At 36.8% G+C, this 13,688-nt stretch overlaps 1 protein-coding gene across 4 annotated transcripts in view; it reads right to left on the bottom strand.

Moving 5' to 3' along the window:
• Nucleotides 1-13,688, bottom strand: part of LOC112048517 (uncharacterized) — a 125,251-nt gene that overhangs the window by 59,082 nt on the left and 52,481 nt on the right. For 3 of the 4 annotated variants that reach the window (XM_024086057.2, XM_052884748.1, XM_024086058.2), the window contains 5 exons: nucleotides 9,894-10,071; nucleotides 8,094-8,196; nucleotides 4,647-4,768; nucleotides 2,940-3,094; nucleotides 1,824-1,997 (listed from right to left, as the gene is read on the bottom strand). In XM_024086057.2, coding sequence (XP_023941825.2) covers nucleotides 1,824-1,997; nucleotides 2,940-3,094; nucleotides 4,647-4,768; nucleotides 8,094-8,196; nucleotides 9,894-10,071 — 732 coding nt within the window. The remainder of the gene's footprint in view (nucleotides 1-1,823; nucleotides 1,998-2,939; nucleotides 3,095-4,646; nucleotides 4,769-8,093; nucleotides 8,197-9,893; nucleotides 10,072-13,688) is intronic. The other variant, XM_024086056.2, reaches the window with a different exon arrangement.

Genomic DNA, 13,688 nt, shown 5'->3' on the forward strand with positions numbered 1-13,688 from the left:
TATTATAAATGCTAAACTAAGCCTGTCTGTCTGTTATCTTTTCACGACCATACCCAATATACAGGAATAAATTGGTCCTTGGAGCAGAATTTAGGATACTTTTTATCCCGGAAAAGTCCAAGGTTCCCTTGGGAATTGTAAAAAATACAATTTCACGCGAACGAATAAAAAATAGTACAGACAAAAACAATAAATGTTCTTCTAATTGATTGACACAGATGTAAGATCTATCATGATATCGTGGTTAAATACAGTTTTACCAATAAAGTCAATGATAAATATATCAGTAACTAATATAATATTGCAACAATAAATTGTATCAATATCTCAAGCGTATTATCTCGTGTGTCACACGTGAATGCACTCTGCAGTGATATTTATAACAAACGGCACTCGGTTTCAAAACCAACATCCCTGAAATAGATGAAGGATGACCCACTTCAGATGTCATTGAAAAATATACCTATTGTACAATACTTAGAGTCTAGTATCGCATATCAATCATCACTGTGGGGTGAAGACAATTTTTGATGAGTTCATAAAGGTAGTGGTCAACGAAAGTGAATTAATTCATTGGTAAAGTAAGACACTACGTCATGAAAGTAGTGCTTCAAGTTATACCAAAAAATTCCATGAATACTTATTACTATTACAAGTTCATTTAGAATTTATATAATGAGATTTTTGTGTGTTTCTATAGGCCTCAGATTTAGACCACTTTGCTTAAAGCACAGACCCAGCCCATGTGGAATATACCTATGTATTTATACCAAAGATACCTAGAGCTTATTGAATTAGGATACAATAAAGGGCTCTTTCGACCATAAATGTTTCTGCACTAATCGAGCCGTCAGAAATAAGTTGGAATGATGTCAAGAGACCTGATGGATTGACGCTGGTTCCCTGGGAAATTAGGCGGGCCCTAATGCAGGACGCTACTAGTCTCTGTGTTATATTAGGGCCAGGGGGACCAATTCTTTTTGCTTGCAAAATCAGGGGTTAATAATTGTAGGCCATCAAAAATAGGCTTTAATAAAAACAATAAGAGTTGATCGTCTAAACCTAGCCGAGATAGTGTTAGAATTGGCACTGTTATAACATTTGTTGGGTAAACTGAGTATAAATAATTGTTTTCATGCCAAGCCTACAAAATACTCTACGTAAGTGTTCAGAGTCGTTATCCGTTATTGCCAAGTTTTGGGAGCTTCGTTGAAGTCAGGCGAATACAAAGATTCAAAAACTCCAGCATCGGAGAAATGTCGGGTTCTCGGTGTTCGTATCACTTTTGTTGTTTGTTAAAGTTAAATGATAATTATTAAAAATACTGCCATTTACTACCAGACCATTACTTTTATGCACCTCTATTTTACCTATGTAGCTGTACTTACTCTAAATTTTCTTTCTAAAGCTTTCCGATAACTATGAACAAAATGACGTCACATTAAGCGGTTAAAATTTTACTATCCATGACTTTTAGAGACCGACATTAGCTTAATACTGTGACCATGATATGAATGATGATATATGTATAATAATTGTATGTACTCGTAAATTAACTTTTGTTAAAGGAAAGCGCAGTGTTGGTTGACCCCCACTGAGGACACAAAGTTGGTTGAAGGGAGCCGCTGAATGCTCGCGGCTCGAGATTGTTTTGTTTGGAAGTCCATGCAAGAGGCTTATGTCCAGCAGTGGATGTCCATCGGCTGTTAATGATGATGATGATGATGATGATGATGATGATGATGATGAAGATGATGATGATGATGATGATGATGATGATGAAGATGATGATGATGATGATGATGATGATAATATTTACTTACTTGCTTAGCGCTTTTAGAATCAATGTTTTTCACAGAGGGATACTGCGGTCTTGGCAGCTGGTTGGTCTGGAAGGTGTATTTCCCCGGAGGCTTCTGGGGGTCTACAACTTGGCGCGGGGCAGACGGTGCTCTAGAGCCAGATTGTTCTCCCCCTCTGGGTGGCTTTCTTGGGTCCTGAAATTTAAATATCTAAATGTAGAAATTAGCTCTTGCAGCGTGGTGACTGGTGGGTTTTAACTCTACGAGTAAATTCATTCTCTTACAATGAGTGAGTTCAAATATTTGCGCTTTCCTACAAAAAAAGTGATTTGATTTCTTAAAGATAATAATTTTTTATAACGATATTTTTTAGTCAAAGGCTCCTTTTCCAAAATGAGGCTATTTAAAATTTCTAATACTTTTTTGTTTAATTGAATCTTAGGCCCAAATCAACACATTATGAGGTTTTTATTTTTAACTCATGTTCGGTCTCTTGAGTGAGTAACCTATATTAATACTAATACGGGCCTTAGACTCGACATAATATTATCAACTCATAGTCTCTAACTTATCATAACATCCTGTTTAGAGCAAGGTATTCTAATTTTAGACCTTAATTAGGGTTCCGAATGTACGTAGTATTTTTGTTTATAATGTAGGTTCTGCCGATCTCTCGGAGATCGGTATCGACTAATATCGACCACTTTTGGGAATCCATGAATTATATTACAAAATATCTGCCCTCATTCAAGCGCCATGATCTTGAGAAACCATTTCGAGAATTTTGGATTAAAATGACTTGTTGTTATCAACCCATATTCGGCTCACTGCTGAGCTCGAGTCTCCTCTCAGAATGAGAGGGGTCAGGCCACCACGCTGGTCCAATGCGGATTGGCAGACTTCACACACGCAGAGAATTAAGAAAATTCCCTGGTATGCAGGTTTCCTCACGATATTTTCGATTTTCGATTCACGATGTTTCACCGTTTGAGACACGTGATATTTATAACTTCTTAAAATGAAACACACAACTGATAAGTTGTAGATGCATGCCCCGGACTGGATTAGAACTTACACCCTCCGAAATCGGAGGCAGAGGTCATATCCACTGGGCTATCACGCCTTAAAATGACTTACTTGGTGAGGATACTGCTGAGCTTGATAGGTCAGTATGACAGTTTGTTTGGTGACTGGCTTGGGCACTCCAGCGACACCCACGATGTTGGTCACTCCCGTGGACGACACTTGAGTGGCCAGGAGGGGCAGGTTGTAGTGATTTGTACTTTTCTTATCTGTAAATAGAAGCAGGATTCAGGTTTCATCATCATCATCATTTTCATTTAAACGGGCCAGGCCTTTGTCTTTACAGAAGATCCACCTCGCATCTCCAATAAGTAAGGGATTGGCGGAATTATGCAGATAATATTTGGCTAGATTGAAAAAAAAAATACAATAAAGGTCCAGCTTAATTTGCTTTCGGATGGGGGAGTAACTGTAGCACAGCCAACATATTGACTCGACGACGGGTTGCTACCAATTTTTCATCTCCCCTGATTTATGGCTTTAATTAAAATCTCAATTAAAGGATTAAATTATTACCGTGTAGGTACAGTAAAGAAGGCGGATTTACATTTGTCTGACGTATCGTGTTGTGACGCATCAGAACAGAATCTGTTTCGTACATTTTGTATGCGACATGTCACAACACATAAGTGTAAAGTTGTAAACGTTACCATACAAAATGTATGATACTGATTCTGTTCGGACGCGTCACGACACGACACGTCAGATAAATGTAAATCCGGCTTTATGCGTACTTATGTTAAATGGCACAATGGTGCCATATACCATGATGTTGACAGTTTAGGTCCAGTTTTACTTAAACATTTTTTTTTCAAATTATCTTATTTATGTAATTATTGTAAATCAAACTTTGTCTATTTTAAGTAAACAGCCATAACAAAACTAAATGAAACAAATAGACACTCGCACTATAGTAAACAAAATAAATGCAATTGTTTTTGTCCATGTCGTTTCGATTTGCCATTGTCTATTGTGTAGACCGAATTAAGCTATCGAGATTTTATACACTTCCTTACCAAATAAGATAAGATTAATGATAGACGCCATGTTAGTAAAACAATAGCTTTGTTAGTGTGTAGGTACTTGCAAATTATTTAATCGACAATTTACATCCATCACATATGATCATGAGAGTTCAGGGGCGTAGCTACCGCAGTATCAGCCGTTTAAATGGTATAGGCCCCGGACTAAAGGTGCCCCTTACGTATCCACAATATCACGTATTTTGGTGTTTCCCGAAAAAAAAACAGAAGAATATAATTATTACATCTTGTGTAGAACAAGTATGTTAGAACAATCATTTTGGTACTAATTTTAGTTTGTGGTGAAAGACTAAAGGAGTAAATCAAAACCTAAAGAGATTTTTCGGGATTTGCCGCTCGTTTAGTGAGCCCTCTAAGTCATTTTGTACAGGGCCCCTGCAAGGCACGCTACGCCACTGGCATTATTGTATTCCTGAAAATCGCAAATCCCCATTTTTTAACCCTTTGACCTTGAGTAAATATTTTTCCAGATAATAAGGATCAATGAGGACTTTTTAAAGTTTACTTATAATTATGTTTTGTTTTTGTTTTCAGCTCAATACAATAAATTTTCAGCTTTATGGGAATTTAAGTACCATAAATTTAGTTACCATAGTTTAGGTGTTAAATTGACCAGACTACTACTCCATAAAATCGTTTAAAAACGTCTCCCGGATATCCGGATGTATGTATATTGACTTTCTCTACTGATTAAGGAAAAAGGAGAAAATTTACAAACCTAACGTATTATTATTGATGGCAGTCTCCTTATCCTTAACTGGTGCACTGAAGGCCTCCTCAGCAGGTACGTTCACGTCGGCCACCTTGGCAGTCTTGCTGTGCGGCTGCCTGAAACCGAACCTATGGAATTAAGGAGTTACTTACTGTCAAATATAAAAAAAAAAATTATAACGGCAACTATAAGCGACCGCTGTTTTAAGGCAATATCTACTAGTCTAATGAAAAGCAAAAAGAAAATTGTATAAATACTAACTAGAATATTTTATATACAGAATTTGGGAAAAAAATTATAAATAACTGTTTAAAACAAGATTAAGAATCGCGTATGGGTTCGAAGTCCAAACTAGTCCGGGCATAATTAAAAAAAAATACGAGTTTATAGCTTGGCAAGTTCGTAGATGACACTCCCATGATATACGAGCGACGGGGGGAAAGGGCTGCGTGGGTGTGAAGTCGTGCGCGCGAGGTACCGCTACCCCCCTCCTGACCAGCGCGGACCATCGGGAGTGTTACGAACGAATTTGCCAAGTTATAGTTGTTCATCTATGTTGGTAATATAAATCACTAGTAAGATAAGATTAACGATTATTACAAAAAGTTAGTAGGGCAGTAAATGTAAATTAGGAGTTGTAAAGTTTGTCTAATCATTAATTAAACGCCTACACAAATGTAATAGCGAAGTCTCTAGAATTTAAATTGCCGGTTTTTAGTTAGTAAACATAAAATTCACCAAACTGACTATACACCATTTGTTTGACGAATTATCTTTTTCATTAAAGTTATATACCTTTATATACATTATTCAGCCCCAAAGCGTAGCTTGTATTAGACCAGGCGCTGTGAGGTATTGAGTGTAGATACATAAATCGAGGATTATGCACACGCCGCGCGGTTTCACCCGCGTGGTTCCCGTTCCCGTAAGAATACGGGGATAATATATAGCTTATAGCCTTCCTCGATAAATGGGCTATCTAACATTAAAAGAATTTTTCAAATCGGACTAGTAGTTCTTGAGTTAAGCGCGTTCAATCAAACAAACAAACTCTTCAGCTTTATAATATTAGTATAGATTGGATTAATTGGTGTTACAAATCAGAACGTTAACATGATGTCACATCTTATCACATAATTAATTCAGGCAGGTATATTTAATTTCAAGTCTGATCAGTAAACGTCAATCAAGTAATTAATCCCATAACATGATGTAATAGTTTCCTGAATCTTGTCGTTGCTCAAGATTTACAGCTAACTTACTTGCCAATTAATTTGATTAGTGCCTTGCCTAGTTAAGCCTTGTATAATAAATTAGTATAAAGTTAAAGGTGGTTACTAGTCCCACTTAACCAAATTTTTCGTTCAAGAGATTATTTTTTTAATTATATAGGCCAGCGCTTGATTGCAATCATGTCTGATGGTAATTAAACTATGGTGGACCGCGCTTGCCCAGAAAATGCTTATTCACTCTTGAGTTGAAGATACCTTTGTAGGTGGTAGGGAAAACGGAAGCTGGAAGAGCATTCCATCCTTCGTAATGGATGCAGATTTCCGCGATTCCTAGCAGTTTTAAGATTAGATGGTGAAGATGGAACAAGATTGAATATTTCCTAAGCGCATTCTCTGAAATAAATCCTGTGGAAAACCGAAGAAAGGTGATGCTCCAAAGTTTGCAATTTTGCGTTAGATAGAGCTTCGTTACTTATAGGATTCTAGCTCGATGATACACGGAATCCAAAGCAGCGAGCTGGTATTCGGCTCATACAAGGGAGCAGTACTCCATGCATGAATGAACCTGAGCTTGGTATAGAAAGAATCTGTTCCATAATGAAATACCGCTTCAATTTATTAAGGATACCGAGCTTTTTACTAGCTATTTCTGCCTTGGATTCAAAACATTCTCCTCTCAGAAGTTGAGCTTGGATTAGCTTGATACTGTAATTCTAAAACTCAATACTGTCTGTGATTGTATCTCTTAGGTAGGGAGATTTCTCCCCCTCTGTCGCAAAAAAGATCACACTAATATCAAGGCGAAAGTTTTTGAGTAAGTGTGTATGTTTGTTCCTCCTTAGTGCTGAGGCTACTGAAGCGGTTTGGCTGACATTTGGACTGGAAATAGATTTTACTCTGGATTAACACATAAGCTGCTTTTCACTCCGGAAAAATCCATGATCCCGCGAGATTTCAGTAATAGGAAAAGCTCATGTGTCAATCCAGAGTAAAATCTATTTCCATTTCAAATTTCAGCCAAATCGCTTCAGTAATAGCGGCGTTAAAGAGTAACAAACATCCAAATAAATATATATCCATACAAACTTTCGCGTTTATAATATTAGTAGGATAACGATTGTCATATATTTTTAAAAAAAGCTCGTGACAGATGTACTTATGAACCGCTCGAATAACCGGAACACAAGTTGTTCTGGGTGTGGTTATAACTATTGCATATTTTGATATGTTTACATTTTTTATCTGCCAACGCGATGAAAGCGGTAAAGGATGTAGATTTCCTATTGTGTATCATGTAATTTCTTGACGTACTTTCTACTTCCTGTTACTTAATAGACATAAAAACTTTTTAATTTTACTCTCACTACATCATTTTGTTTTATACGTAATCGCTTTTGTGAACATAACTTCAATATAATGAACTTCATTCTTCATCAATCTTTTTTGTTTAATTACGCACACACGATATCAACTGATGGAGTAGATACTACAATGGGTCAATGGGAGAGCAATTAGTCATTCTTTCTAATGAATAGCCATTGGAAGAGTGATGAACAGTTATCGTGACAAAATCATTAAAAACATGAACTAAAATATTTAACATTTAATTTATTGACATCGAAGTAACAACAAAATGTTTTTTTTGATATTAGTTCGATTATTTAATATATTTAGATTTTTTTTTCATTGTTTACAAGTTAGCCCTAGACTACAATCTTACCTGATGGTAAGTGATGATGTAGTCTTAGATGGAAGCGGGCTAACTTGTAAGGAGGAGGATGAAAATCCACACCCCTTTCGGTTTCTACACGGCATCGTACCGGAACGCTAAATCGCTAAATTTACATGAAAAGTTGTTAAGGTTTTCATAAGAACAAACTGAAAGTGGAGTAATAATTTAAAAAAAAACTTTTATTTTTAATTTTTCATCATTTTACTGCAAAATTGGGGCACTTCAAATTCATTTATTTCAAGTAGGCTTAGTTTACAAGCACTTTTAAAACGATACATGTGTGTGTTTGTTTGTTTTATTTTTTTCAACCAATTGTCCTCCTTACTCTTTATGTAAACACATCCTTCTATATTATGTGTAAAATTGAATAGTACCTAGATCTACATATATATATATACAATAATCGTCCTAAGACAGCATTCACAGCGGTCTAGCGAAGCAAGCAATGAAGTAATAATTAACAAAGAAATATTGAAGAGTACAATTTACCTATTTGTACGAAGTGGTTGCCCCGAGATCTCCTTCCGTGGCCGAGCGAGGGGCGTCGAACGACCAGACAATACCTCTTCTGGACGAAGATCCTCTGTTGAACCTGTACAAAAACATGACATTGTATCATCATCATCATTAACAATCCAAATTCGGCTCCCTATAGAGTACGAGTCTCCTCTCAGAATGAGAGGGGTTAGGGCTTGCCAACTTAGTCCACCACCCTAGAACAATGCGGATTGGCAGAATTCACACACGTATTAAGAAATTTCTCAGGTGTGCAGGTTTCCTCGCGATGTTTTTCCTTCACCGTTTGAGGCGCGTGATATTTAATGACATAAAATGCACATAACTGAAGGGTACGACGTGCATGCCCCAGGCCGAATTTGAAACTACGCGGAATCGAAGGCAGAGGTTATATCCACTGGGCTATCACGGCATTTCCTACTACCAATGAATCCACCACTAATCAAGTGTAAGATAAGTAATGACCACATTTTTTGTTGTCGATATTTCCATGGTCAAGACGGTAATGAAAGATTCGGGGGCTGTATGGAGTTTAATTAATGTTTTAAATCGTACAGATCATGGTCAGCCTCGGGGTTTTACCCGCGTAGTTCCTTTCCCGTCAGAATACGGGGATAAAATATAGCCTATGACACTCACAAATAACGTGGCATTCTAGTGGTACAAGATTTTGCCAAATCGATTCAATATATCCAGAGATTACTCCCTACAATACCACAAACTTTACCTCTTTATAATATTAGTTTAAATAAACATAATTTATTAAATTGTTTTGCCTAATACATATGTTTGTTCACACACAACTGATGTATCTATTAAATTCCAGTTTTAGATTCACCCGTATTCATAACTTATCTATCGATTTTTGTTAGACTCTCTGTATAATATAAACTATTGTATGATAATTCTCCATCCCATTTTTGTCTTGCGGACATTGTTTGAGAATACGGTGCGACAATGAATCAAGTTAAAACCGACGGTGATCGAATGTTATGTGTTTTACTAAAATATCTATAGGTAAACTAAATCTTACATAAAAGTACTCTCCTTAGGATTAGGTACAAAAGTACAACAATAGTCCAGAATCAGAGGGTGAGTATCAAATCCTATGATGATGATGGTGATGAATGTCCAGCGTGGATTTTTTACCACTTAAAGCAGTAAAGTTTCCTATGCTAGTTTGACTCAAGTAACCCATTGCGCAATATGATGTAGGTGAGGTAAACTGTACGCAATAGGGATGATGACAGTTTTTTAAATTGTATATTAATTATTAGGAGTATACGCTAATAGTAAAGCAATTTTGTAAAAGTAACAGGGTATCTGCGATCATTACTTTCGGAGCTACAGGGATTTAAAGGGTCAGATTTGCGGCGCTTCCACCGATCCCAAAAAACGCCCCATACAAAATGGTATGATTTAATGACGTCGTAGGTCATAATGATCGTTAGATTTGTGGGCATTCTAAAAAAATATTAATATCTTTGCTATTTGTGCGTTTATGTTTATAGTTCACATATTAAAAAATGTCACATTTAATGTAGCTAAAACTGTTTGAATTTTCATCTAATTACAATAAAAGATTTTGAAATTTTATAATCTTATTTATTTTGCAAATATCCAGACAATCTTTGCTTTAGTTAAAATTGACCTTATTCACTCGAATGTATCATAAAAATCAATATATTCAAACCTAGTTATCATCCCCAAGTGGGCAAAGAAGGGGAGATGAAGAAGAGGTGAAGAAGAGAGGGGAGAAGAAGGGGACCTTACCTCCATTTCCATTCTTGTCGTGATTCTTCTGTTTCCTGCGCGCGTTGTCGTCAGCGCGCGATGTACTGGCGGGCCGGCGGCGAAAGCCGAATGACGTGGCGACGCCGCGGGTGGGCTTGTTGCCGTTGCCGCTCGCACTCTTCTCCCTCTTCTTGGCTCCCTTCGACTCAGAGTGACCCTGGAAAGAGATCATCACCTTAGTATTTCAACGGCCCAATCCAGTGCCAGTCCTTAAAGGAGATGTGGAGCTAGACCTGCCACGGTCTGCTTATGCGCAGTATAAGTGACTAGCTGACGCCGTGCGGTTTCACCCGCGTGGTTCCCGTTCCCGTAGGAATACGGGGATAATATATAGCCTATAGCCTTCCTCAATAAATGGGCTATCTAACACTGAAAGAATTTTTCAAATCGGACCTGTAGTTCCTGAGATTAGCGCGTTCAATCAAACAAACAAACTCTTCAGCTTTATAATATTAGTATAGATTTATGTTTGGTGGCTGCTACACCACATGTTGACGGGCTATTGCAAATAACTTTAAATAGTTTAAAAAACTAAAAAACACGCTTATAGCACGCACTAAAAATTACAAATAGATACTGGATTTAAGTCACGTGACTATTTTTTTCATTTGATATCCATATCTTGGGGGAGGATTTCAAACAGCCAGTCCGCCATCTTGGGGAGGCCGCCATATTGGATTTGTAACAACGTTTCTTAGCTAGTCATGTATTGTCATCAGAACTCAGAGCGTGTGCAAAATTTCATCCTAATCGAAAACCGGGACAAATTAAGATTCCAACATTTTCTTACATACATAGTTACAAGTGAAGCTAATTTATAGCGTGTAATAAAGAGACAGTAATGTTAATGATCGGTTCTCCGAAGCATAGGATATGGTATTAACAACTTCTCAACTGCTGTAGATTTCTTACTGATTAATATGACAAAGACTAATTGGACCAACGACGCAGAAAAGAACCAAAAAGTTAAACGCTACATAGATTTAATTCTTTAAGTTACAAAATAGGTAATAAATAAGTACTTTTAAAGAAAATACCTTTTGTCTTTTGATGTCATTAAAATTCCTAAGGTCTGGTTTGTCTCATTATCGATTTTTAATTACCGGATGTAACTGTCGGTTGAAATTTTTTTTAATCTAACAACGGTGCTTTTATATCCTGCAAGATCGTGGACTCTAAAATAAAGCTATTAATCGAATTGATTATGTAATTTTTACATTTTAACTACGTACCTACTCCAACTTCAATTTCATCACAAATCTTCGTAAAGAAATTAAGGTTCTTTACGAATCCTATCTAGTATAAGCAGAAATAAAATCAACGATTATATGTATGTATACTCGTATCTACCTATATCGTTGAATAAAAAAAAAAGAAATACGAGAGCTGAGTTTTTACAAATTTAGAATACAGCCTATGTTTTACCGAGAGGTATATGTAAAACATAGGTTATAATTATTTAATATAGATAGGTATAGGTACATTCTATCTTGAGATTGGAAAATGAAACTATAAAATTATTGAACAGAAAGTTGCAGAATTTCTCACGGGAAATCAAGAATTATATTATATTCCTTTGTACTTGCACTCTTGTGAATTTCTTGATTACTTTTACATTTACGAGTAAAAAAGAACAACACAACTAAATAAATAACTATGGTCATTCTCTAGGGATGGGAACACAAATAGTGTATTTAGCTCATTCTTTTGCGTCGCAAATGCATCAAATAAACACAAGATCATTATGTTGTAGTCCAGTCACTAATTTAGTATTCCACGCATTACGAAGTCCGTCCTCGGTATTCCCCACAGACAGTGCCGGGTGCCGACCCCATATACAGCGGCTTTGAACCAAAAACAGAACCAAATAATTTACATAGCATTAAAGATTAATGTAGCGATACACTGGCTCATAAAATCCAACGAATATACCTTAGTACCGAAATTATCAACGAATTTCTATCTGCGGCACGTAATGGCGTAATTACGATTGCTTCCGTAACCTATTACATCATTAATATTCTGTAGGAATATGATTTGATGACCTCTGGTTAAGTTGAAAATATGCCTAGGGAAAAGATGTACCTATAAAACACGCTCACGAAAAAACAAAACCAAAAGGCTAATGAAAATCGATACTTATTAATTAAAGTCTCTTCACTTGGTGAAATGACTTTGTCCGCATACCTATTCGATTACAAAGAACAACACTAATGTTAGAAAAAGAAGAACCAAACACTGTTTTTATTTTTAAATTTAATTTGTTGCTGGAATGAGTTGGAGTTCCACTATCAAAGATGGCCTAAAAAAGTCTTGCCGGGCACATGGGCTAAGTTATTCTGCAATGCACACCGTCAACCAGAAAGAAGTAGTGTTAGAAAGAAGAAGAAGAAAGAAAATAAATTGCTAAGAAAATCTTAAATGTATTAAATCATATTTATTATTAACGCTTTAGCAAATACAAAGAGGTTAAAAACATACTACTATTCCAATAAAGGTCAGCAAATGACAGCTAGATCCAGCGCAGATTTTCAGGTGGAGTCTTTAAATGAGCTATATCTTGGACAGTGGTAAACTTCATAATGTTTGTAATTTAATCCTGTACCAGTTGTTTAGTTGAAGAAATAGGCACTGTAATACGTCTAGAGATGATTTTGGACATTATTTACATTAGTTGTTCTTTCATAGTAGTGCTTGAGGCATTCGAAATGTGGGTTTACAGGCGGATGCTGCGAATATCATGCTGCAAAGATTGGGAAAGCCAATGGAGGTTCAAAGAAAGAAGCTTGAATACCTGGGTCATTTAATACGAAACTCCAAATAAAACCTGCTCCAGCTATCCAGGGAAAGATAAAGATCGATCTGATCGTAGACGCACATCTCGGCTCAGAACTTACGCCAGTGGTCACCAGATCACTCTTTCGGGCATCAGTGAACAAAGTAAAACCAGCCTTAATGATTGCTAACCTCCAATAGGAGTTGGCCCTATCAGAAGAAGATCCTTTGACCATTATCAACCCGTATTCGGCCCACTGCTAAGCTCGAGTCTCCTCTCAGAATGAGAGGGGTTAGGACAATAGTCTACCACGCTGGCCCAATGTGGATTGGCAAACTTCACACACGCACAGAATTAAAAAAAATGTCTGGAGTGCAGGTTTCCTCACTATGTTTTTCCTTCACCGTTTGAGACACGTGATAACGTCCTGAATCGGAGGCAGAGGATCCACTGGGCTATAATGGTCCCCACTTTTTCTTTGCTGCATGTGATGAAACAAAAACGTACAGTAAAACAAGTAACCAGTACGATTACTTAATATCGACGTGAGAACAGCGCAATGTAAATTAATGATTCTGTTACTGATAGCATCACATCGGCGCCTTCGTGGGATACATCATGACAATTAATTTTCGGTGTTACTACTAACTGTGTATTCAGCACTGTGTATGGTTCGTGCAATTGTATTGCTTCACAGGTCAAAATATCGCCATTGTTCTTTAAAGGTGAGAGGAACATAATATTGTTTAAAAAGTTACTGAGTAAGTACGTTCACTTGAGTACCTACTTCAGTCAGTTATTCTTATTTAGTAACAACAACGATTAATGAAGCTCTGGTATTTGAACAGATGATTAAGAAAACCTAGGGTCAAACCCTTAAAAGTTAAAACGCAAAGTTTCACGGTTCAACATCATTATCACATAATAGCCGATGCCCCGCGGTTTTACCTGCGTAGGTCCCGTTCCTGTGAAAGCACGGGGATAAATTATAGCCTATA

The sequence above is a fragment of the Bicyclus anynana genome, chromosome 12 (assembly GCF_947172395.1).
Source record: "Bicyclus anynana chromosome 12, ilBicAnyn1.1, whole genome shotgun sequence".
NCBI lineage: Eukaryota > Metazoa > Arthropoda > Insecta > Lepidoptera > Nymphalidae > Bicyclus > Bicyclus anynana.